Source organism: Gymnogyps californianus, chromosome Z, assembly GCF_018139145.2.
Source record: "Gymnogyps californianus isolate 813 chromosome Z, ASM1813914v2, whole genome shotgun sequence".
Taxonomy (NCBI): domain Eukaryota; kingdom Metazoa; phylum Chordata; class Aves; order Accipitriformes; family Cathartidae; genus Gymnogyps; species Gymnogyps californianus.
This window is the reverse complement of record NC_059500.1, coordinates 34287122-34312878: the sequence shown is the minus strand read 5'-3', so window position 1 is coordinate 34312878 and position 25757 is coordinate 34287122. Positions and strand designations below refer to the sequence as shown.

Here is a 25757-nt window from a genome sequence, read left to right as displayed (position 1 = left end):
AGAACCCTAAGTCAGAACAGGACACCTGTATGTTTCTTTCACAGATGACGAGTTCTTAGGTATTAAAACAAACCCAACTTCCTCTCTTGTCCTTTAATGTAGTAGAGATTTGAAATGATACTTGGAACCTACTCAAAACTGTCAGAAGAGAGGCAAGGCCTTTTTGACTCCTATGACCTTTAAGAAAAATCTAAGGGTTACTGCTGACAGGATAACTGGGTTGGGTGCTAAGCACTACCTGCAATACTTCGGCAGCCAAGATTTTACACAGCGTCATTCCACTTGCAATAACTAAGTTACAAAATTTACCTTGGACTTATGACTGCAGCCCCATGTCCTGTGGTCAAACTGAGAAACACATTTACCTTCAGCACTCCCTTTTACGAAGTACAATGTAAATAAATAGTCACCTTATAAAAGAAATTGGTGCGTCCAACAGATCCAATTTTTCCTGTGTGGTTCATGAAACAAATGTTTCCTTCAGTAGCACCATAAAACTCACAGATCTTAACAGCACCAAATCTGTCTAAAAATTCTCTCCATACATCATTTCTTACTCCATTTCCAACTGCTAGTCGGACTTTGTGATTTTTTTCTCCTTCCTTCTGTTAAAAAAAGAAAAAAATAATTTAAAATATAATATATTGATAACTGCACTTGACTGTTGCATATATGGTGGGGAAAATGTACCTTCTTTCAATACACCAAGTATAAACAACAACAAAAAAAGAAAAACAACAATTAAGAAGTTAAAGAAAGCTGGCACAGCTCGCCTGCAGCTACAATGTAGCAAACTGCAATCAAAAACCTATTATCTTGTTGAACAAGCGAATTATTTCCTCAATAATGGCTACATTAATTTATATAAATGCTTCCATATTTTAAAAGTTGTATTGTCTCAGTCTGTTTCCACTCAGAGGAATTAGAAAACTGGGAAGAACAGAGAAAGGCAGGAATTATTTCTGTCAAGGGATTAAAGTCAGCAGAGATTAATAGTTACTTTCTCGTGTCTTCAGACTGATTATAAGAAACAATCAGATTTCACACACTTGTAATATCTGTTCCTTCCCACACATTGCGTATGAGTCAACTTCTGTACTTCTTTCAATATTAAGACCTGCAAGGTTTTGTTCAATGTTACTTGGAATACATTATTTCTTGGTGATCTTGAGTCTTTGCTGTTGTCAACTTCCATGTTTTATCACAAGAAACACAGTAGTACGTGTTCATCCAGTTCAGTGAGACTCTCTAATTTTATGAATACATTCCCAAACCTTGCGATTGCATGGAGCACCTTTAAAATACAATCAGGTTTAAGATGAAGTATCAGAAGGCAAAAGATTTAAAATGTTATTTTGGTTTTTCTTTAATTTCACCTATTTTAAAATGAGATTCCCTTTTTAATCATTGCAAGTGGCAATACAGGATGCCCTAGAAGTGAGACAGCTCAAAATAAATATAGGTACAGTTTATTAGCACACACCTTTAGAACTGCATAGCACTCTGGTATTGCAACACTGTCTGTATATACCTCTATATATGTACACTTACACAAATGTATACAAACACCTCTCTCTCTCTATATGCACGTATTCACACTCTTTATATATATAAGTGTGTGTGTATGTATATATATACATGTTCACATACATATACTACAGAAAGCAGATAGTCCCTATTTTCTGTTCTTCTATTCTAATTTCCTTTCCCCCTCCCAACTGTAATCCAGTATGAACTAGGTATGTCTTTATACTGAAAATCCATTTTAGCACCTTTAATCTGGCATACAAGCACAGCAAATTATTTCTGCGAAGAGATCTCGTCAGCTGACTGAAACAGGAATCTTCAAATATTTTGAAGTGAAAACTTCAAACCAGTGAAGCTTCTACTGAGTACACAGACAACAGTGTTCCTCAGAGGCTTATGTCTTGCCCAAATTAAATTTTGCAGGAGGATCTGCAAGCACAGTGAAATTTTAAGTTCCTCCTCTAAATCACAAAGACTGACCAAGTTTTTTCTTCCCTCTTCAAAACCAGTAACTCATAGAAAGACTAAAAATTCTTTTATTGAGCTTCAGAGTCTTTCTTCTGGAAATTAAGTCCTCTTGCTGGAATGATTCAGCAAGGAACTCGCCTGTTTCACTAGATACAGCTAGCTCTTGGCAGATTACAATTTGAGGCGCTACCCTGCTACTTTACCTCAAGACTACATCACTCACCAGCCTCCCTCGGTCACTAACCGCTCTGTTTTTACAACAACCCAATTCTTCCCTCTTCCCTTCTCCTCTCCTCCCTTACTTCAGATGCAAAAGCCACTTCTAAACACACAAGCACATACTTCACTGACTTCAGGCTAAATCATTATTAACAAGGGCTGCATTACATAGTATAAGGAAACTGACCATGGACATAGCCTGGAACAAAGCGTCTAAAAATTGCCCATAGATGCAATTTTGGGAGTGGTTTGTTTTTTGAACTTCAGATGCAATATCACAATGCAATAGTGTAGATTTTCACATATCTGAAATAATAAGGTCTGTTATATTACACATTCAAAATCATTATACTGTCCACGAACAACAAAAGTATTCCTTTTTTTAAAAGAAAGTGTTTCAGCGCTACTTTGAACTTTGTCAGGAAAGCTTTTAACTCTTTTTTCCCCCCAGAAAATTATCCACCATCTTTAGAATATTCCAGTCAGCGCAACTTAAAACTTTTCAAAGTGGGTTATTTTCCTCACAGTTTCATTGCTAAACTGAAATTACCGTGTCAGTAACTGAACTGCAGTTACCCCTTGCTGACTCCACTGAATTATTCAGATGTGCTGCCTCTGCTAACATATGAAAAATAGCACAAGAGATTCTTTCACAGAAATCCTTCGTCCCACAATGACCGGAAGAGAGAAATCTGTGTGTATATATACACACACTAATTAAGTGGGTCATTCATCAGACTAGGAACATTCAAAATCTGTAGAGACCAAGTTAATAAGCAGGTGAGTTTGTTTCTATTATTTATACTTCAAGCAAAATAAAAGCATTGATGGCTGTTTGCTGAAAAGACACAAACTAGGATGAACTAGAAAACAATAGCCTACATGGATTATGGGTTTCTTCCAAAAGGACAAATACAGCACCATTTGTAAGTGCAGTTACTTCAATACCTTCAATTCCTCATTTTATGTCGGCTGGTTTACATTACTACAGCACAAAGTTGTCTCTCTAGTGGAAAAGATGCAGAGTAAACCTGACAGGTCAGCATTCTACTGTGCTTGCAATGTTAACACCTATCAACAATACAATGTATGACTATCTCACCTTAGGAACTATTCTTTTAAGGCATTCAGCCCTTTTGCAAAAATACAAAGCAGATGTATGATGTCATCAAGAACTGATCGCAGAAAGCAAATTTTCTTAAAAGAGAGCGCAGTAATTCACTTCTTCACAACTAAGGTAAATTTTCTGTTAGACTGCATTGCTGCAACTGCTGTATTCGTGATTGAGTCAGCTCCATCACAGTTGTACCCATCTGCTGATACAAGACTCCCTGAAGAGTACTGCAGGGCTTTCTGGGGAAAAGGCATTAAAACTGTCATGCATTTAGCAGTCTTTCAACTGTAAGAATGGAAACGATACGTAATTTAATCTCCCAGGTTTAAGAAGTATGAAGAGAATTATTATAATGAGGGAAACTTTAAACAGTGCTAATTCACATTAGTTCTACATGTGAGTAAATTCATATAGCTATTTTTTACATATTTTTACCTAAACTTTTGTATAACTAATATATGACATTAATTCATGTTAGCTTTACATGTAACTAACTTTCAATGGAAAGTGAACCACAGTAAATAAAACAAAGTTAGCCATTTTAACATCTCTTTCATGACTCGGTCTATATATTCATCACCTGTAGTATTGTCCAGATCCCTGCCAGAGTCCAACTCTAGGGCAGGCATGTTGGTATCCATGGGCACTGCGGCTGAAAACTTATGCAGTAAATAAAATGCAATAAATACAAGAAGGGAAGGAAAAGGGATGATAATTCCAACAAATTCTAGAAACATGGTTGAGTGGTGCACAATTAGGGTGTCCTAATGTATGAAAATCGAAATAAATTAAATATGCGGGAATTGATGCTTTAAACAGACTATGGCACCACATAGTCATGCTTTGATTTCTGCCATATTCAGACAGCATTTCATCAACTAGCTTCCCTTTGGTACAGTAGCTACAAGAGTAGGAGGAATTCCAAGGAGTCACCTAGTACACATCTCTTCTGAGAGTTAAGCTCTGCTATCCCTGTGCCATTCTTGACCCCTGACAAGCTGTGGCACGTCAGCCAGTTACAGTGCAACAGCTGGTATGCAGCAATTGTCTGCACGCGTATTCTCAGCCTGCTGCAACAGCGTAGTACTTAGTTAACACTTCCTTCACTAAAAGCTATATTTCCTCACAATATCTCATTTACAAAGGACTCAGTGCCTTGCCCTGGTCAACTGTCACAAATAAGATCAAATAATGTGTGTCCTGTGATAATTTGCTCGTGCTTTGTGTTTCTGAATGTGACTAACAGTTCTCTGCAGATAATTAGGAAGACAGATTTTAGAATAACAGCACGTTGGAACATCTTTCCAAGGTTTTTAAAAATGTCTATTTATTTATTTTCCTGCACTGTGATTTTTCATTTCTTACAGAGCGATTCTGAAATAAGATCGGGATTCAATCTATATCCACTTATTTCTAACAGTAAAGGTGAAACATTTTTTCAATGCCTTTTTGAAGCATTAATCAGCAAGAACTGTTCTTACCTTACACCTGGACTTTTCTTCAGTTCACTCTGCTAAGACCTTCGAACCATATACCAAATATCTGCATACATCATAAATCAGTTTCTGACACACTATTTCTCCATTTTCAGTGCTTGTTTCATTTGTATAGTAATTAATTGACAAGTCAAGATCTGCCTTATTACACTAAATACCACATACCTAGCATTTTTCATCTGCCAGTCGTTCCTTCTTAAGTGTTCTTCGTAAACTATGTGGACTATCTACATGATTAAGTTGTTGATAGAAGAAATGCCTTTTAAAGTGCCATCAACGGCATATTAATTGGTGCAGGAAGGATTCATGACTGCAGCTATATAAAAATGTACTTAGCAGTTGCTTTAAAAGAATACAAAAAAACAGGTTTATTGTCCTATTTTTACCATTTCTTCAGGAGAAAAAGCCAAATGGAGAGAAGCAAAGGCAACTTCAACCAAAGGAGGCATGAACTGTTTCCTGGATTATGGCCTTGATGAAACTAAAAGCAATCTCAGGGCCTGAGAAATGCAAACATCTGTTAAATATAAAATATAATGGACAAACCACACAGGATTTACATTCATGTATTTACAAGGAACGCATGTGACAACACATTCACCAGTTCTCTATTGACACATTAGCCCTGAAAAACGGGGCATCAGGTAGTTAGTAGAGAGACTATAAGATGAGCGCTATCCTACTGCCATTATGATGACAGATGGAATAAATTCTTCAAGATGCGTGCTTAGATTCACTTTTCAGTAATGCCTAATTATAAATTGCAACTAGATTTTTTGAGCAAAATACATACCCAAATTTAAAAATACAAGTAAAAGAAAAGAGGAAGGGTACTGAACAGATGCACCATAAGAAAGGCACAGGAATTCTAGGAACAGGACACATCTTTCCAGTTCAGGAACTGGTTGGTTGCTGTTTAGTATACGTCACTCTCACCACACTTTCATTAATCAATCTCCTGATAATCTAATAGGATTAGATTCCAACAGTTCTCTTCCTTTAGCTCTTCTAATAGGAAATGTTTTCTTGAGCTGTACTTCTATTTCCTCAGAAAATATCTACCAACAGAAAAAAGTCACTTTTGTCTGTGTTCCACCCAGTAATACGAAGTAGGTCATTGTATTTTTGGCGATTGCCCCAGGAGCCCACAAGTCAAAACAAGTTACACAAAACTTTCCAAAGGTCAATTCACAGAATTAAAGCACGCACAGATTATTTGTTGTGCTCCATATCACACACAGTATTCTCTGGGCAATATGAAGCTTCCCTTTGTGAGGGATAGTGATTTCTAGGCTTAACTATCAGGACATTTTCTGCATGACTCCACTAGTTTAAGCCAAAAGATGAGTATCTAGGAAAAGAAGCTGGAAGGAATGAAATTGGTTCCAGTTATATGACCTCTTAAAGACTCAGAAAAGTCTTGAACCACCATGCTAGAACCAGTAGCTGACATCGCAACTAGCCTTCAGTGCTGTTTTGGGTATGGAAAACCAATGCTTCCTAGGGCCAAAGGAACTCTATGAACATTACAGAAGACTTTTTCAGGAAGAAAACCTGAAAACCTTTACCATTATTAGTGGGAAGAATGAGAAAACAGACACAGAATCATCATGTGGATGGATGGAGTCCACGAGAGGTATGCCAGTACATTTAAATATCAGAAGGCAGTAGCCAAAATGGACAGGATTATAAGCTGCTTTTAAACCCACTTTTTAAAAATAATACTGTTGTTGTAGTCATGGCAGTTTAAAGTGCAGACAGAGTTGGTTGTCATATAAAGAATATTTTTAATTAGATCAACTAACATAGGCTGGAGGGAAAAAATACAAGCTTCCAAATGCCAGGTCCATTTCTAAGCTTCCTTTCAGATGTGCTGAATAAGTTCTTAGTCTAAAAATTCTGTTTTCTCTACTGGCATGTACAGCGTTAAATTCTCCTTTCAGGCACTGTTAATACTGTAGTAAATCAGTAACAACTTGGATTAAGAATGATGTCTGCTTACGACATATGCAAGTGGTTGAAGACTTGTTTAAAAAAACACAGGTTACTAGAAGAAGAAATAAATTGCAAAATTCCCCCCAGTAAATAAAATTGTAATGACATATAGAGATTATTCAGAGACTTCAAATGGAAGGTGCAGATGTGGTTGTCTGTAATTGTGACACATTACTGGTTTGGGCTATTTAATAAAAAGTTTATGCTGAAAACCTGCAAGGGGCTTGACAAATTTCCACTCCACATGTTAATGATAAGAACAATTTCCAGTACTGAACATAAATGGACTAAAGTTTAACAGGGAATAAAATGTGATGTCAAGTAAAATCTGCATTGTAGAGAAGTGCCTGCTGACTCACTTCTCCTTCCTTACCTGACTATCAAATTCCCTTCCTCCAAAGAAACCTGTTTCTAGGTGGGAGACAGCGCTATCCAACATATAGAAACCCCATTCTTACAGCCCTTCCCACAACACTTGAGTCAACAGCAGGGAAATAAGTGTTCATTCTGTTTGCTTATCCCAGCAGCACTGGCTTCCTTGTTTTCTCCTTCTAAATTACTATTGTTATAACCCAGAAGAGTTTTAATAAAATAAATCCTTAAGCATCTTTTCTGAAGTCACTTCAGAGAGCTTAATCCCATCCAAAGAAACCTTGGCCAAACTGGATCTAGTAGAGAGATTGGCTAGCTTCGGCTTAACAAAATAAAGTCTGAAAGCTGATACACATTGTCTTACACACTTGAGGTAACCCCAAGGAAATAGGAAACGTTACTGATGCCAAAGGATAACATTGGCTCAATACCAAATGGACATAAAACGAGACAGATACTGAAAGAAAATTTCTAAGCAATGATATAATTAATTGTGAAATAGACTTTGAATACAAGTAGAAGTGAACTCTGGTTTTAATAGAGAGCTTACCAGGTTCATACAAGGTATCATAAATCATACAATTAATGTCATAACATATGACAGCTTATGAGAGTAGAAGACAGGACATAATGATCAAGAAAACTGATTTCTAACCTCTGTTTGTAAACCACTTTAGGATTCAGGCCTCCTTTACAGAAAAGCAGGAAAGAGATGCTGCCTTACCATTCATATCTTTCCAAAAGCTTCAGGACGCAATGTATTATTTAAATAGCTCATTACTTCAAATTTGAAATAAATCTGCAAGTGCATTAGGAAGATTTTGTATACACTTTAAATGCTAAATTTTAAATGTGTTGCAACCCCCTAAGGAAAATACATCCATGGATTAGCAGAGAAGTATTTCCGAGGCCTTTGCTTAGATAGGATATAGGGAGCTATGCTATGCCATACTTACTGGTGTAGTCATGCTAGTATCTTAGAGCAGGATCCATTTTGTAGCTACTGATGGCTACAAGCCATCAATGCTGGCTCTTGTACTTTCACTATGATCAAAAGACTGCAGAAAAAGAGCTTGGAAAGAGGGTAGGCATGAGGATTACTCACTTATTTAGGAGCCCTGCAAAATCTATGAATGCCACATAACGCAGGGTCTTCGTACTCGTACTTAAAGAAAAAAGACAACTCCCTTTTCTAACAAATGTTCTTTCCAGACAACAGGTTACTAAACCTAACTGGATGCAGAACAGGTTTCAGAAAAATTCTACTGCAAAAGAGTCTTCAAGAGCTGTTGCAGATGTGCGTGGGAGGCAGAAAGATCAAACAAGACAAAACTAATAAGGAAAGCTACACCAGGAGTCTATATGCTACCACAGAGAGTTGCCAAAAGTTCTGTTCAAAATCTATGAAATAAGAGGCCACACTGTGGCCTCCAACTATTAGAAATATACCATTTAGGTCAAGTTTAGTGTTAAGAAACAAAAGAAGCCCTTAAGATAATTGCTATGGTTTTAATCTATGTTCATTAGAAGGGCTTTATAGTACTCTAACCTTGAGAACACTGCCCACATAATATCTTCACAGAGCTTTAAAACTTGTATTAGCCATATCTTTCTCATGCTGCCAGTATATATAGTACTTCTAAGTTAATGAAACTTAAAGAGAGACAACAACTTGGCAAATTATTTCACCTACTTGAAAAATAATAATGGATTGCATAGCATATTTAAAATCCTCCCACTTATTTGTGTGAACATGTTTCTCTTCCAATTTTAACCTGACAAATACTTACTATTTTTCTTCATGTACCTAGCTGTCAAACTGATTAATTTCATATTTTTAATTTTTCTTGATAAAGTACATTAGGTTTCTCTTTAGCCAGCTAGCAAAAAAAAACCCCAAACCAAAAAACCCCATAGCCTCACGGAGCAAAGAGTTTAGACATGCCAGCTCCTAGAAAGTATGCACATAAATTAATAAATAGAATAGTTATATACTTAATGATGGTTTAAATAGAGTATATCGTATATAAATAGTTAACGATGGTATAAATAACTTTATTTGCAAAAGTTAAAACTCCTTTAACTTCATGATGGTTTGGTAAAGATTTAAAAATGAAAGAGTGTGCTTTAGAAAATGAAGTCCATTATCATTCTTGCGTTAAGATACTGAACAGGATACAATGGGTAAAACAAAATGCCATGCTTTAACTGTACAGTTAAAGGACAGAAAAGGGGAACAATTAATATCTCAGGCTGCAAACACAGCAAAAGTTGGGAAGTGTTGGAGAGAAGGGAGATGACTTTGGGGAAATCTTGTTAGCCTACAATGAAGAAAAATCACAATTTATAAAAGCTAGGCCCTTCATATGTTTTGATTTTCCTTATGGTCTTTAACTTGATTTTTCGTTATCCTGTCACTTTCTGTTTCTTTTATTATAAAGTTAAAAAACAAACAAAAATAAATTTAAAAAGAACCCCACACCCAAAAAAAAAAAGAAACAGAGAGAGAAAGGTATCACTATTCTGGCTTCACATCACAGGCAGTGGTGGTCACTGGGACATCAGCTATGCCCTCTTTAATTCAAGAACAGTCTCTTTGCTGAGGCATGCATGGATAGCGCTGTAGGATCTATGACCCACCACTACATTACTTCAACATACTTCTGAAACTTTTCAGGAAAAAAAAAATCCGATGTCTTATGAACACTGACCTTTTCCATTCTTTGGTCAGCAACTTGAGATATTAATGCAAATTGTTATTCTGATGGAAAACAAGACCGATTTGCCTTCTCTTCAAATTATTAGAACACTGCTTAAGGAGGAGGTTATTCTGGAAAATCATAAAATGAGGACTTGGATTATAAAAGAATTTTGGGGTGAATTAATTTGAAATATGGGCACCATTTCCTAAGAGATGAGTCAATTCAATAAAATTCACTGAAAAGGAAATAAACCACTGATTATTTTTTTGAAATCACAAAATGAAATTATGATAGAGGCAAAGGGAGAATGTTCAAAGAGATAACAGTTGCGTTGCATCCAACTTCTGTACATTTTCACAACTCTCTTTGTGTTCTAAACATTTTGTTAAATTAAAAGAGGATACAGTTCTTTTTGCTTAAAGTTATACAGGTACTTGGAAGCTGTTATTTATTTTTATTTAGTATTCGAAATAGAAGCTGTTTATGATCATAAGTAATTGTGTAAAGTCCTTTATTAAAATGCTTAACCAGGTAAGATAATGTATGATGTAACATTTAGGATTTATTATTGAAACACAATAGGACAACCTGCAGCTCATAAATGGATGGAAGTTGCCAGCATTAGCAAGATGAATTTTAGTTTATACTGGACTATGAATGTTTGTTTCATATTCGTTTTGACACATTTAGCACAAGCGTTTGAGGACAGAAATTCAGTTGCGTTTGCTACGCAACAGGTTATATCCGTTCTGTCTCTATTATTCTATACATCTTGAATTAATTCCAATGAATGTTAGGCATTTAGCTTAGTCTAAACATCTTGGGCTCTCTCTGTTGTCAATGGGTAGCTACAGAAAACATACCAGAAAACAGCCAGCTCAAGAGTTAATTCAGTTAGAACCTGAGTCAGCTATACTTGGTAATTACAACAGGTTCAGCATACTCTGTACTCGATACCATGTAGATAGACCACCACACCACTGACGGCCAAGGGAAAAGAAGTATCTTCAAGTTAGGGCTAACACAGTTTCGGAGAGGAATGTCACTTTACCAAAACTAGCTTTGTTGTCTGGAATAGCTTTCTAATTGGAACAAAAGGCATTCTTCCTTTGACCTGCTAACCTAGACCAACCCCCTTCCAAATTTTAAAATATGGTTTCGATGGTCTCAAAACAAGCACATTCCACAAGCCAAAACAGTGCTAAAACATGACCTACAAAACTCGAGACCTCCGATATACTTATGTGCCAAGAAACAAAGTTTTGAAAATTCTGAAAGACATTGGACAGTAATCCTGCTTTTCTGAACTTACATTGTGAAACTGTAAAATAGTATTTTTTCACCAAATGATACTGAATCAGTTTTTAGTCTCGAAATGCTGTAACTTTAATATCTTCCTGATTCAAGCCATTTGGGTTTTTTATCGTCTACAGATCACCAAATATCTGAAGAACCTCACATAAAAAGAAGGGCAGAGGGACAGGTTCAGTACGGTTTTATTTCCCTTTTAACATAACCACATGAAGAACAATAAATGTACATAGCACTTACAGATGAAAGCCATCATTTTGGTTCCACTTACCACTGGCTGGCTGCAAAGGTAACGGCAAAGTTCTCCAATGTACTGGATGACAGTCACATTGTACTTTTTGCAGTCACTCCAAAACTGACTGGCTGAGAATTTCTTTTTTAACACACAGGTTGCACCTTTATGGAAACAGTAGAAAAGGAAATGAAGCATTTTCTCTATATGGCAGCTTAGCTAGCTATGTTCACCATTTCTACAAAATAGAACATAAGAGGAACTAAGAGCAGCCTCGTTCAGAGAACTATATGGTATTTAAGCTGTTTTATTAGAAGACGTGTTCAAACCTGGTAGACAAAGATGGGAGATGAACCCAGTCTCCTCCTTGGTGAGACAGTAAACTGATAGATAAGAGGTTAAAAGCAAGAAGACAGCTTCTCTTTGTTGGTGTTGTACCATTACTCAAAAGAGTTTAACTGAAAATATCCAGAAAAGTCAGCCTGAATTAGCAAACCATTTGGGTATCACTGAAACCTCATTTTTCAACACAGAAAGTATTCATCAATGCAGATTCAGACAGAATTAATCCATAATCCAGTGATCTTTCCCTTGGTCTGACTTGTCCTCGATGCTTCCGAAAACAGGAAATATTTGCCATCAAATTCTAAATAAATCTTTTATAAGAGAGTCATTGAGGATACCTACATTGTCGCAGTAAAATACGTATTTTATTGTCTGTGCCGAAACAGTACACAAATTAAATGGGAAAAAAGTTATATATCGTCTAATGATACATGACAAAGCTGAATGTTTACTATAAATGTATTTGTCAGTCTTTTTAAGTTCACCAAAATACATTTTAGTTCTATTCCACCGTACAATGCTTAGTCTGTATATATACTAACGCACTATACACACTGCCAAAATGACATATGTCCTTAAATTCCTTTTTACCTAAATCTAAAAGAAACTAAAAACACTTGTGACACAAATGACTACAAAGAATTCTTCTCCAGTACCACAAAGATAGCTTGTAAGAGATCCTTCGCTATTACAACACACCGCCATCCCCAAAATACAGAAACATAAAGCTATTCCAAAAAGGCTATTCATTTCATTTCAGCAAAGCATTAGTTTCCCTAATGGCAGTGAACCCAAGTGTGTTTTATACATTTTTATAATAATTAATTCTCTATTAACAACACAATTAAATGAAACGAGCCCTACCCAATTCAATGCATCCACCAATGCCGAGAAGAGATGCTGCACTGTGATAAAGAGGCAGAGTAATATAAATGATGTCTTCTGCAGTAGCACCAAAAGCCCACAGTCCAGCAGCTCCTTTAAGAACCTGCATGTGACTGATGACTGCGGCCTTTGGAAGACCTGGAATGAAAACAGAAAACCATGCATAAAGCTTCTCTTAAGCAGAACTCAATTTTTTTTTTCCTGCGTAAGGTCTCTAAAATCATAAAAGAATCAATTCTTTCTTCCGTAACCAAATTTTCAGCCATCTGTTTAGATGGCCGTTAATAGACAACTGGCTGTTTAATACAGTATTGCATGTTTGCTCTGTACACATAAAGATACATACGCCAGTTTGTAACCTCGTCTGTTAGTCATTTAATCTGATGTGAAGTCAATTCAAATAGGTGGAAACATGAAGAAGCTCCATCGTTAGCATGCTATCAAATTATACAGAGCCAACAAAGGGCCAAAAGCATTTACTGTACATACGGACTTCCTTTAACATACATCACACTAGATCTCTTTCAGGCAAGAGTCATAGTGACTGTAATACGGGATCTACACGAAGTAGATCATGTAGTGGGTGCTTATCTAAGATGTGTACATCTAAATCTACCTATTTTTTTAAGAACGCTATGAAGACTATGTAGAATTTAAAAAAAAAAAAAAAATCCAGCAAAAAGTCCACTCCAGTTAGGTTCTTCTTAATGAGTTTCTTCAAGTTCAGCACAGAATTTCTGCTCAGCAACACGCAGACTCACAGGCAAGAGCTTCTTGGGCTACTACTCTGGTACCCATTATTTTGAGTAGGGGATGCATTCTTGCTTCATATATGTTCTCACACACACACACAAATTTCAGGCTGAGTCCTCATGATGAACAGTGACAACTGTTAAAAATTTCAAAAAATTCAATCATTCAGCAAGTTTTCTCACCTATTCTAGCAAAGCTACTGTTCATTCGAAGACTTAACGAGAGCTGTTAACTGGCAGTGTAAGCTATGGAGATTCTAGCTACGCTTCAAAGCTATTCCAAAACCCATCACACTAAAGAGAAAAGGCAATAAGCCTATGTTGCCAATGAACCACTTATAGCAAGAAGTGCTCTAGAGAGTCTTGAGTATTTTCCTTTTGCCTTTACAGACAGCTGACGACAGACCGTGCAAGACACTTCTTTCTTTTAACTAAGTTTACCAGTCATTGATCTTAGGAGCAACACTATGCTCTCGCTTTATCAAAAAGTGTGAAAATGCTCAGTTACTTCAGATTAGAATTAATTATTCCATACTCTTCACACTAAACAAACTTGATTCTTTTAGTTACATGGTACATAAAAGAAATCCAATGTAAATTAACGTAATACATACAAGCATTCAAAAATATTTTAAATTCTACATAACTAAAATTTGAGACTTCACACAGATATTCTGAATGCAGTTATAAGAACAAAATCCTCCTACCTGAAGAATTCTACAATATTTTTTAGCTAAAATGCCTTACTTCTAACCAGCAAGCTCAACCACATTTATACTAGTAGTATTAGAAACATACCTGACCTCTTGACAATATTTCTACCTAATTTTTTTTATTCTGGACTGACATTTTTATTTCCTAATTTTCCCCAGAACCCAAAGCAAAGAAAATCAAATAATTATTTGTATAAGGGAACAAAGCCATAAAACACATCTTCATTTTACATCTTCTTGGGACTAAAACTGTTGTGTTTAAAACTGAATGAGAATGCCAATCTGCTTAACAACATCATGCTGCTTTTCATGTCAGTGATCAGGTTTTTTAAAGTCTTAGCTTCTTAGCCGCTGGAGCACTGGTAATAAATTCAGCCATCTGTTTCTAAACTAAAAGGCTAGTAACTTAATCCTATTTTCTGTCTCTACAGTGACCCGCATAGAACGTGACTTAATGAAGAAAAACCAAATGTCTATTTGCTTGTTTGAAGATTTTTTAAACTTCTAGATACAATGTTAGCTACATTAGCTAGGCAGTGGTGTATGATCACAAAATAATATTTATTATTGTAAACTCACTGAAAAAGCAAAATGTTTTATAAACACCTTAGCTGTGAAGTAGTAAGAGGTAAAGCTTCTCATAGTATTTGCGCAATGTGGCAGGAAGAAAAAGAAGAGAAGCCCATAAACCACTGAATATAAACAGTCACTGACAAGAAACGTGCTTATTTTCTACCATAATGCTTCTAGATAAGAAATATGATAATCTACTATGAAAAGATGAACCAAAAAGATTAGAGTTTCAGAAAATCAGGTTTCTAGATGAAACCTGAAGGAAAACAGAGACTCTTTAGCAGACCTGTACCTGTTGTTCCTGAAGTAAATATATATAAAACAGATGACTTGAGGTTGTTGGCAGAGCGTCGGTTAACCGGAACAGGGTCTTCCGATGCAGCCTCTATTTTGTCTAGAAGGGTACGCACACTTGGAAAAGTGGAGTCTTTGGTCATTATCCAAACACTAATGTCTTTTTGGAGGTTAGGAAGAATTTCTTCCAGTGTCCCAAGCAAATCTTAAAAAATAACATAAAATAATTAACTTACATTATGTCTTCACAAAAGTAGCGAATAAAGTATTTTTCCTCTGAAAGTTTTACTTTTTATAATAGAAAGAAGAATAAAAGTCACCTCCATGGACATAAACAAATTCAATAAAATCATGATGAACTAGAATGAAAATTCACTGAAAACAGGATAGAATGTGGTAAAAATACTGCTGACCCCACAAAGTCTAACTGTCAGCTAGCCCTCAAGGCAAAATGGTGAGCCCCGATTACTAGCTCATGCTTCCCACCTCATTCTGGATCACCGTTGGTCACTGCTAAGACCAGAATGAAGTGTAGTTAAGCTTCAACTTCAAATACGTGGTGAAGAAATCTGTTGAAGATGCAAGGCAAATATATACACAGCTGGTAATTACAGTGCAGGTTTCCCTGGATGCCCTCAACAGCAATCTCTCATTGAGCAGTATTTTTTTTCAAAAGCATGGAAGTGACTAATTTAAAAAAAACCACACCAACAACAAACTCTATCATGTATGTAGGTACCTGAATTTCACCAAATAGAAATATGATACAAGCCCATGGCTTATTCAGACACTGCCAAAGAACCATGTGGCTATTTCTGTAGTGCTTTGAGTGTTTTAGATAGCTTAATGAATCTGATTTTAGGTACATCAGACAATTTTATTTTCTTACAATCACATGTTCATTCACTGAAAGCCATTCCTTCTATTGCCTCTTACCTGAATATAAATACAAACTCACTTTTATAAAATAAAAACAGCAGCATAACTAAGATCTATTTTGTTGGCTTATCACAAAAGAAACCATGAGAGAGAGGCCCAGATTAAACAAAAAGAAAAAATATAAAGAGAGGCCAATCCTGAAGTAATACACTTCCTATTTATATTTCTAAGCATTTTTACAATCTGTCACTTTCTCAGAACACCGTACAGGCATTAAAGTACTCATCCAGCAAAACGCTCAAGAAAGGAATACTATTGCTTTCAATAGAACTATTCATATACTTAAAGACTCATTTACACTTAAGTGCTTTGCTGGATCTCAGCCTATGTAATTAATCTTGCAAATATCCCTGTGGGTATAAATTTATGTTATCATCTCAGTTTTGTAGATGAATAAACAAACAAAGTTGACATGACTCACCCAGAACCTCATAATGAGGCATTGCCAGCGCCAGCATTTGAAATCCTGATCTCAACTCCAAGATCATTTCACAAATATTAAATACAGATACCATTAATAGAACCCCTTTGCATAAACTTTACATCAAAATAACAGAAGATTTTTAATCTTTCAGAAAACTATTTTCCTCATGACAGACTGCTGTATATATTTTAATGAATGACATACTAATCTCTATTACTATAACAGAGATATAGCCTACTGTTGCCAACTAAACACGTCTTACAAACCTAAAGCCTACAGAGTTCTATATATTTTATGAATGTTTAGCAAATAGATCTGATGGAGTGTGACATTAAAATTTTTGTGTTCTAACTTCCCTGCACTGCAGAATGATTTCAGGAAGGAATCACCCAAATAATTATGAAAATCTAAAAGACAGATAGCCTCCTGTTTGAATCATTGGAGTACAGTCCCCTTCCACTCCACAATACAGAGCAGTAGAATGAAAAAATGTGAATAAAAAATAACGTTAAGGACAATAGTCTTAACTGCAGGAAACCCGATGCACTGGAAGTCAAGGATCATTGGCATATTAATTCTGTTTTGCTGTCGTATTATAAAATTAGGGTATATTTTTCAGGTAATAAATACGAAAATACAACAGTATTATTTCTAATGAAAAACAGCTATTAAAAAACCAAGTGCGACAGAATAACTATACCCTTATTACTTTTTAATACTCCTTTTTGTCTCCTATTATGCATATATAGACATGTATGTCTCCTAAATATCCTAATGATAGTTTGTATAGGTACAAGTTAGGCTGAGAACCTAGCAAAAGAAACACAGGTGTTACAAGTGGCTGGGAGCTCCATTTCTGTTCTCAAAAACAGTAAGAGAGTATAGCGTTCTCTGTCATTCTTTATTGGTGCACCGGCTCCAACTACAGTGCCAGCAAAGATATTACGGATTGTCAATTGTTAAGGATTGTTAAGAACTTCTTGGCTCCTACAGCTTCCAGTAGTCATTTGAATCAGACTCAGCTGTCCATCCTGTGTAGCGTCCTTACCAGATAATAAATGTGATGTACAAATCTTGAGAAAAACTGCCCGATAAAAGTCGTCATGTAAAATTATCCTGTGTAACTAAAGTGTAATTGTAAATGAAATTGCACCTATTGAAAACTATCGTCTTGCAAAAGGCCTGGCAAAAAAATCCTCAGTGAGTATCCCCCTTTTTAAGTACTGCTGATACCAAAGGGATCATTGTGGCATTTCCTTGTTTTCCATCGATAAATTCATTCCTTCTTGCATTTCCTTAAATTGTTTTGCTTTATACATTTTTGAAAGTGATGAAGCTGAAGCTGTGTTACCTACGAACTCTTTAACTTCTCTACAGAAGACATTTTTGTTTAGGACTGCACAACATGAAGAAATTCACAAATATTTATCATTTTTTAGTATTCAGAAGTTCTAGATAAGATGTGTACCAAGTTCTTCATGTATTTGAGTAACATGAAGTGCAAGTCTGTCAAAAAGAAGACAGACTGCCTCTTCTTTTTCTGTTTCCCTCTTTTGTTTCTTTCCTTCCTTCAAAGGAAGAAAGCTGGCAACTATTAATTTCAACTCTACAGACACAATCATTTAAAATTCAAGAATGACAGGAGGGCATAGCTCCCTTGTAACATATTTACTCTAAATGATTAAGACCAATCTTCAAATTAAACATACACACTGTTTATTGTTTCTCTAAACACTCACTCATAAAACCTATGGTTTTGCTGTTGCATAGAGGCTTGCTTGGTTTTTTAACTACTATTGAACTATAAATCGATTATACAATAGAATTTTTCTTCTATGCTCAGGAAACTAGTACTTGGAACAATATGTGAACAGCTTGTAATTATACATTCTCTTCAAAGACGTTTCTAGTTAGATAGCAGAGAACAGCAGAAACAGTAAGTGATTTCCTGAATAAGAAAGGGTAATTTAAAACAGCTGTATTCCAAGTGCCAGAAACTGAAAATTACTTCTGGAACACACAGGAGCATGGGGTGTTTGAAGATAACGCTCAGTTGTACTAACATATTTCCAAAGAATAATTCTGATGATAGTCAACTAATGTTTAGTTCCATGAGCAAAGAACTTCTGTGACAGATGTTGTGTAGGGCTCATTGGTCTTTACATATCATCTTGTCCATGTGTTAGGAAAAAACAGCCCTCTTGGAGGACCTATAGTTTGATTATTTCTAGAGGTACCTGGTATGTGTACTTTACCATTTTGGAAAGCAATTATAGTAAAGCAATTTAGCTATTTAAGCTTGTGGTTTCTCTCAAATGCTTGTTTGCTTTTTACACGATGAAAGTATATTCAGGTTTTGGTTTACTTGTTTTGGAAGAAATGACTGCTTATCTAAAGTTTGGTAATGTAGTCAGCAGTTCTGTGTGCGTTGCTTACGTAGTTTGTATATGAATTGTCACCATTTGCTATTTGGCTTCTACTGGGAAAAAAAAGTATCTGTAATTGGTCAAGATGAATACGCTTCTCCACTTTTTTTTCTTTTTTTTTTCCCCTCTTGCTTTTAAAGCATTGCATTATTCAACAAAAAGTTTGTGGAATTGTTACATTAAATTCACATGAATACATACCTCAGTTACATCTTTTGAGAAAGCAAGGAAAATACGTTTTGGTTTTGAACTACTGTTGTAGGCTTCAAGTTGCACAAAAGGTTTTTTATGTTATTTTCTAGCAAAGAAACAATGCAGCCTCTTGGCAAGGACACAGTCCTACACTGATGAAAGGAATACATCAGATTATGAGATCAACTTGTACTGAACAGAAAGTTACTTGGAAGGAAAACTGTATGAAATGGTTCTTACACAACTTTGATGTGTACCCCGGTTGATATGCTCAGTAAGCTATGGCAAGTCCAAACTCTTCCCCACACTATCTGGCCTCAGAAAATCATTGTTACTCGTACTTGATCCCTCAAGTGACTCCTTACACTCAGCACTTATTCTCACTAAGTAATAATAACAGAAATTACAAGTCAGTTGTGGCTCAGGATCAGTGTTGGTATCTTGAAACGCCACGGAAGGCAGTAAAGGTAGTAAAACAGAAAGCAGCCTGGCAATCACAGTTGGCACTGTTTTCCACTCAAAGGCCATCTGAGACTGAGATGCAGACTAAGTAAAAGCAAGTGATCAAAGAGATATGGTGTCTAACAGAACAGATAAAAGTGTCTTCTGCAGGTCTTCTGTGGTTTCCTTGTCCTAAATGTTTAGGTCTAAATGGCTTTTCATTCCAAATAGGTAAGAAAAGGTGGTTTTGATAAAATCCATTATTTTTTTCACTCAGTGACTAACATATGAGAGAGGCTGCTGCTACTTGTATAGAATACCATATGACCTTAATTGACAAATACCAAAAAAGACTTTGTTTACTCGCTTTCTCCAGGGTGTAGACGCACTTCTGTCTGAACTTCACTCCTGCCAGCATAAACCCTGCTTCTGAACTCAGATGGTGAGACGTTCAGAATACACTCAGCAGCACCACAAAGCACTGCTGGTGCCTCAAGAGTAAAGTATCCTGGCCAGGAAAATGCTACACTTGCACAGCTGGGAGATGTAATTCTGTACAGAACTGCCGAATCACAGAATGGCTGTGGTTGGAAGGGACCTCTGGAGGTCATCTTGGTCCAACACCCCTGCTCAAGAAGGCCCACGCAGAGCAGGCTGCCCATGTGTCCATGCGGCCTGTACACTCCCTGAACAGCCTTTGCTATTAGGACTGATGTAAACCAATCTCATGGAGTTTAGTAATGCAATCCTTTCACAGTCGAATCCTTGCATCGGAAGTCATGAGGGCAATCTGAGATGTCCTGCTAAGAGCTCAGCTCTTCCGAGTAGCAACACACTATAAATGCACTGGCAAATTCCATTTGTACCCTTCCGGTGGGTCACTAGGTTTTAAGTGGTGTTGAACAGTACTGCTGTTACACAGGTACTGTCCAAAAGATAAAAAGTAATCCCTTGTTCAAGCAAGACTCCAATGAAGAGAACTCCCTAGAAAGGACACAGTGCCTTAAAAGGTGCCTTCATTTTAAGCAGTACCTTACTCCTCTGTTTAACCAGGCGTTTTTAAATGAATAGGGGTAGCATAATCTGGTAAGAAATGTAGTAAGGACGAACACCTTTTAAACAGGTCAGATTGCTGTTAGAGTAAGCTAATGCTGGCAGGCTGAGAGAGAGAAGGGCATACAGCTTTTTTTCTCCTTTACAAATTCCTCGTTTACTTACATGTTAGTTAACTGCTGTTTGATTAAAACTGCAGTTTCAAACTCCAACTTTTGAATCTCTTTCAACAAACATTCCCCAGAATGGGAGTGGTGGTAGACAGTGCTTCTGGGAATGGAAGTGTGAGAATGTTACGGAACAAATTAAAGCAAGTGCTAAATGCTCTGGGAACACAGCAGACAAATTAAAGTAGCTAAAGCAAAAACTCTCTGCCACAAAGGCAAGTGGAAATACTGGGAAGGAACACAAAGTCTAAATATTGGCAAATCAGAGAATCTATATTTGCCTTACAGCCTGCGGTTGGATGAGAAGGAAAAAATCAAGTCACTAGATTGTTCTAAATGAATTAAAAGAATATTGCTGTCATAGAAAAGAATCAGCCGTTTAGAGATAGCCATTTCATAGAAGAAACCAACAAGAGGGAGAATTTTTCAAGTTTTTATAACATATCTGAGGCTTAAGAATAAAACATTGAATTGCAGAGAGTTCGTAGAACCGAACCCCCAAAACTTAAGAACTATTGGAAGACTCCCATCTACAGTTAGAAAAAGCAATCAAAATATCAGAGAATTGTCAGACCAGAAGAAAGTCTGACTGCAAGTGCTGAAGGACAGACAACATGATTCTAATTGGACCAGGTTACCAAACCAGAACCTCTGAAAAATATGCAGGCACAGAACAAAAGTGAAGAGTACAAATTCCACAAATGACAGTGATCTTGCAAGAGGCAGCATGAAAGACTGAACAAGGCACGGAAGAAAATGCAACCATAAATAGTACCCGCCTATTTGGATAGAGGTAGCATATTAAAAAAAAATAAGAGCATTTTGGAAAAATGACAAGAAGCACCAAAGGAAGCTGCAAGATGCAATCATCTCACACAGAGAAAGGCTACACCACCGTTCTGAGCAGGGAAGACTCAGCAATGAACAATTATCTGTTCCAGATATCAGCAGAAGGTGGAAGATTCCCTTCAGCACAAATGAAACCTTAATATTAAATGGATTTGAATACAGGTTCCTGACTTAATGTGCCATTACAGACAAGAATTTCAAGAACAAATTTGGTCTTGCTGAGCATAGACAGTTAATGGTCAAATTGTTAAGGGGATGATTTCTGCTGTTGTGCAGTATATGAACAAGATCGAAGGTCATCCAAATTACCGAAAAGATAGTTTTGTAACTGTGACAAGAAAAGGAATTGCTAAGTCAAGCCTATATTTGTTTGTGGAGGGTGAAAAACCTACATCTTTTTGAAAATTTGAATTTCCATTATCCAGAAATAATACCATGACATACTCATCTCGGATTAAAAAACAATCTTAGTTGCCGAACATGATGCCTGACTATGACACAGGTGGATAGTTTTTAGTGTAAATATTTTGTGAAAAAATATACTATGTTCAAGCTATGCACAATCCTGTGGAAAACAGTGCCACAAGAGCAAAACACACAAAGTTCAAGTCATGCCTACTGGTAAGGAAGAATCCCTTGAAACACACACTGACACTGGACAAAAAGATGTTTAACAGACCTCTGAGAATTATCTGACTGCGTAGCCTCCGTGTTAAATACTGCCCTGCATTTTTTATAAACGTTAGGGGGAAATTATTATGTACAGTAATTATGTATAATATGGTTTAGTTTCAAGAGTGGAATGAGTTAGTCCTCACAGTCACCGAACTGTGTATGAACCTTCAGTTGCAAAACCTGGACTCCTTTGGAGAGGCTCCTTTTCCATATGATGTGGCCAATAACCAAGGACATAACAGAACTCCAACTCCTTTCACAGATACAGATAAAAAAGAGCCTCTCAGTCCCGAAGAAGAATAATGTGAAGCCATGCAGGCTCAAGGGACTGACAAACTTAATGCAGAGGCTAAAACCCATGAATGAAGTAAGAAGACCAACACATAAAAGACCAGCTCAGAGACTAAGTTGTTGGTATCTCTGTTGTATTATCTGTCTGCACATAGCTCTTCTTTTGTAAGCAGAGGCAGACTCCTAGAACAAGTTAGTTCAACATAGTCGCTCTTACTATCAGCTCTTGCTAACAAAGTAAGAGTGGGGAAACACAGACCTTGTTCCTGCTTTGCAAATGCTTTTTTCATTCATTAGTTAGCCTCTCATTTTAACAAAGACTACTCTTAGATACAAGTTTTGATCCAAAGTTCTCCTTCACTACAGTCAATGAGCAAGAATTTTCTGAACATTAATCCCATTCCTCAATCCATACACTCAAAAGCACATATTCATGAGAGGGTGTTAAATGAGATTTTTTTTTTTTAATTCAGTAAGAAGGCAAAATTAAAAACTGTCAGTTCAGAAGCATTGTTATCATGTGTTTGGGGATTATACTTAAATTGGCTTTTGTTTCATTAGCATATCATATACAATCAGAATGACAAAATTTATAATTAAAAAATATACAAGGGAAAAATCTTAAATACATTTTTGAAAGCACAAATTTGCAGCAGCAGAGAGCAGATGGAAGGAAATTCCACCATTTAGGTGTGATGGATGCAAAACCCCACAACCTGTGTAACAGGAATAAGGCAAGAAGTTGTGAAATAGAAATAAGGCAGAGTACACTTGAAATAATAATTTTGGAGAGGCAGGACAACAGTAATTTTTAATATTTTGAAATATCCTCCTCCAACCAAACGTCAAGGTTCTGTGTGATCTTTTAGCACTGCAGGTTCACTTGCACTTGATCATAAATGCTAAGGCAAGTTTAGGTTTTGGATCTGTCTTCAGTTTATATCTCTCTCTAACTGAAGCCCAGTTTGAATATACAATGCACAGTATGCCTACATCAAGATTTTAAATTCTTTTGAAGCACTTAATAAAAATGTAATACTTTGGAAACTTACACAACACACACTATTATCTCCTGTTCAAACACAGCAATTTCTTCTGCAATCGAACGTCAACAATGAGTTGGTTATTACAAATCAACCTCCTATGTGCTACACCTGTAAAAAAACCCTCTCAATTTTAGTCCCCGGAAGACTACCGTTCCTCTGCGAACAGTTGTACGGCAGAAGTTGTACAGTCTGAGCGTAGACCTTCTAGTTGCAGTGGTTTTGATCACTAGAAAGATGGGGAGACAGGACAGGAGAACAAAGTACATGACTTAAATAAGATTAAAGTGGACTATTTCAAGAGGAATGGGAAATTATTCTTAATAGATCATTTAAATCTTTTCTGAGACACATTAAGCAGCTACTGAAGTGCCTGAACACTTGGAACAGGCTGTACTTGGATGTTGCAAACTTTCCTGCAATGCACGTTTTTTAAGAAAAGGTTAAATGGATGTCCCCAAAGCATGGATATACTTGATTCTGCCTGAGAGGCTTAAGCTTTACGAGCTCTTGAAGCCCTTTCTAGCCCTAGGTTCCTTTCATTCTGTGAACATCTGAAAATCAGGTTTTCAATAAAGGAGCTGGAGAGACATGCACGGGGCAGATGTGACATTAAAAGCTTTGGATGTACAAATCAGGCGCATACTCTACCTGCTCCCACAACCAGTATCTTGGGCTCACAGCTACTGACACAGTGCAGGAGAGATCTAGAGCGGACATTGAAGTTGAGGAAAGCCACGACACAGCCCAGCTTGGCCAGTCCGAACCACATGTGGATGAAGTCTGGCTCGTTGCCCATCAGCAAGGCCACCGTGTCGCCCTTCTTCAGAGCCGCGTGGTGTAGGAAGACCTGTGCTACCCTGTTACTCCTCCTGTCCACATCCCGGTAGGTGTGCACCTTCCCTTCGTAGATGAGGAACGGCCTGTGGGGCTGCTTCTCAGCCAGCTTCACAAACTTGTCCAGGACAGTGACAATCCTCCCTTGCAGCCGGTACATCTCCACTCTCAGCCCGTACATCAATACTTTCAGCAGGTATCTCAGGTCAGCCCAGAAGTAGGGGAAGAGGAGTTGCTGGATGACGAGCAAGGAGACAATCCCAGCGGCAGCACCCGGTACCCAGGAGGGCAGCATTGGCAGTGGATAAAGGTCGTCCCAGCCACTCATTTCCCTACAGCCAGGCGGCTTGACACACGGAGTCGGGACGCGGGGAGCAGCCAGGCAGGGTGCAGAGTCTGAGGAGAAAGCCGGTAAGGGCTGAGGCTTTGCCCACCCTCTCCTCCTCCGGAGACGTGCGCCGCCACCCCGGGAACCCCGCACCAGCTCCCGCTCAGGCAGCGGCTGCGCCGGGGGAGCCGAGCAGCCGACGGCGAACACCTCGGCCGCGCCGCCTGCCTCGGCCCCGGCACGGCCGCCGCCCGGAGCCGCCCGCCCGCCTCAGCCTCCCTCCGCTGCGGCGGGCCCCGCACCTGCGGGACGGCACGCCTCGGCGGCAGAGGCGAGGGCAGGCAGGGCGGGAGCTCCTGCCCTCACCAGGCTCGGCTGAGGCGAGAGCCTCCCCGCCCCCCGGCCCCGGCCCCGGCCCCGCCCGTGGGACTCCCGGACAGCACCGAGCTGCTGGCGGGGCAGCGGCGGCGGCTCCCTGAGCCAGTTGCATAAGGCGGGATCTGCTGCCTCACCCCGCCCCCGGCGGCGGGAGCCCGGGAGGTTGGCTCCTGGGTAAGGCGGCTGCCGAGCGCGGGAAGCGTCGCCCCGGGATGGTCCTCGCCGCGAGCGGCGGCGGCAGAGCGAGGGCCGGGGCGCCGCTCCCGGGGAGGGCGGTGGGACGCGCCGGGGCGGGCAGGTGCCCCCCGCCGAGCTGTTCCCTCGTTACGTGTAGCGGTTCGGCCCCGGGAAGTCAGTTATCGTCGCTGGTCCCTGGGGCTCGGCTCTGCGCTGAGGAGTCGAGCAGGGCTCAGCGTCCAGGCCCTGTCACCACAGGGGCCCAGGCCAGCCCGCTGCCTGTGCTCACACACCGCCTGGGCCTCAGGAGCAGTTTGAGACCGAGGCCACCAGCGTTGCAGGTAGCCTCGGTCCAGGAAATACCTTCAGGAGCAGTTCAGTCCACCTGGAAACTGGGGGCTGAGCCAAGGCCGTGGGGCAGTGTACCATGCGAGTATCTGCTTCGTGCTGAAGGGGTGCCGCTGGCAAGAAGCAGTCAGACCTGGGCACAGTGCTGATCCCCCCTGCTGCTGGGGTCTGTCATCCCAAGCACTTCAACA

General features: G+C 38.4%; 1 protein-coding gene across 3 annotated transcripts in view; it reads right to left on the bottom strand.

Annotated features, from left to right (window-relative positions):
• LOC127027160 (long-chain fatty acid transport protein 6-like) overlaps positions 1–24859 on the bottom strand; it is a 41521-nt gene extending 16662 nt beyond the window's left edge. Inside the window, exons 1-5 of one of the 3 annotated variants that reach the window (XM_050912704.1) lie at positions 24150–24859; positions 14997–15203; positions 12646–12804; positions 11476–11600; positions 411–605 (exon numbers count right to left, since the gene is read on the bottom strand). In XM_050912704.1, coding sequence (XP_050768661.1) covers positions 411–605; positions 11476–11600; positions 12646–12804; positions 14997–15203; positions 24150–24663 — 1200 coding nt within the window. In that variant the 5' untranslated portion in view covers positions 24664–24859. The remainder of the gene's footprint in view (positions 1–410; positions 606–11475; positions 11601–12645; positions 12805–14996; positions 15204–24149) is intronic. The other 2 variants (XM_050912705.1, XM_050912706.1) reach the window with 2 other exon arrangements.
• Between the last annotated feature and the right edge of the window lie 898 nt (positions 24860–25757).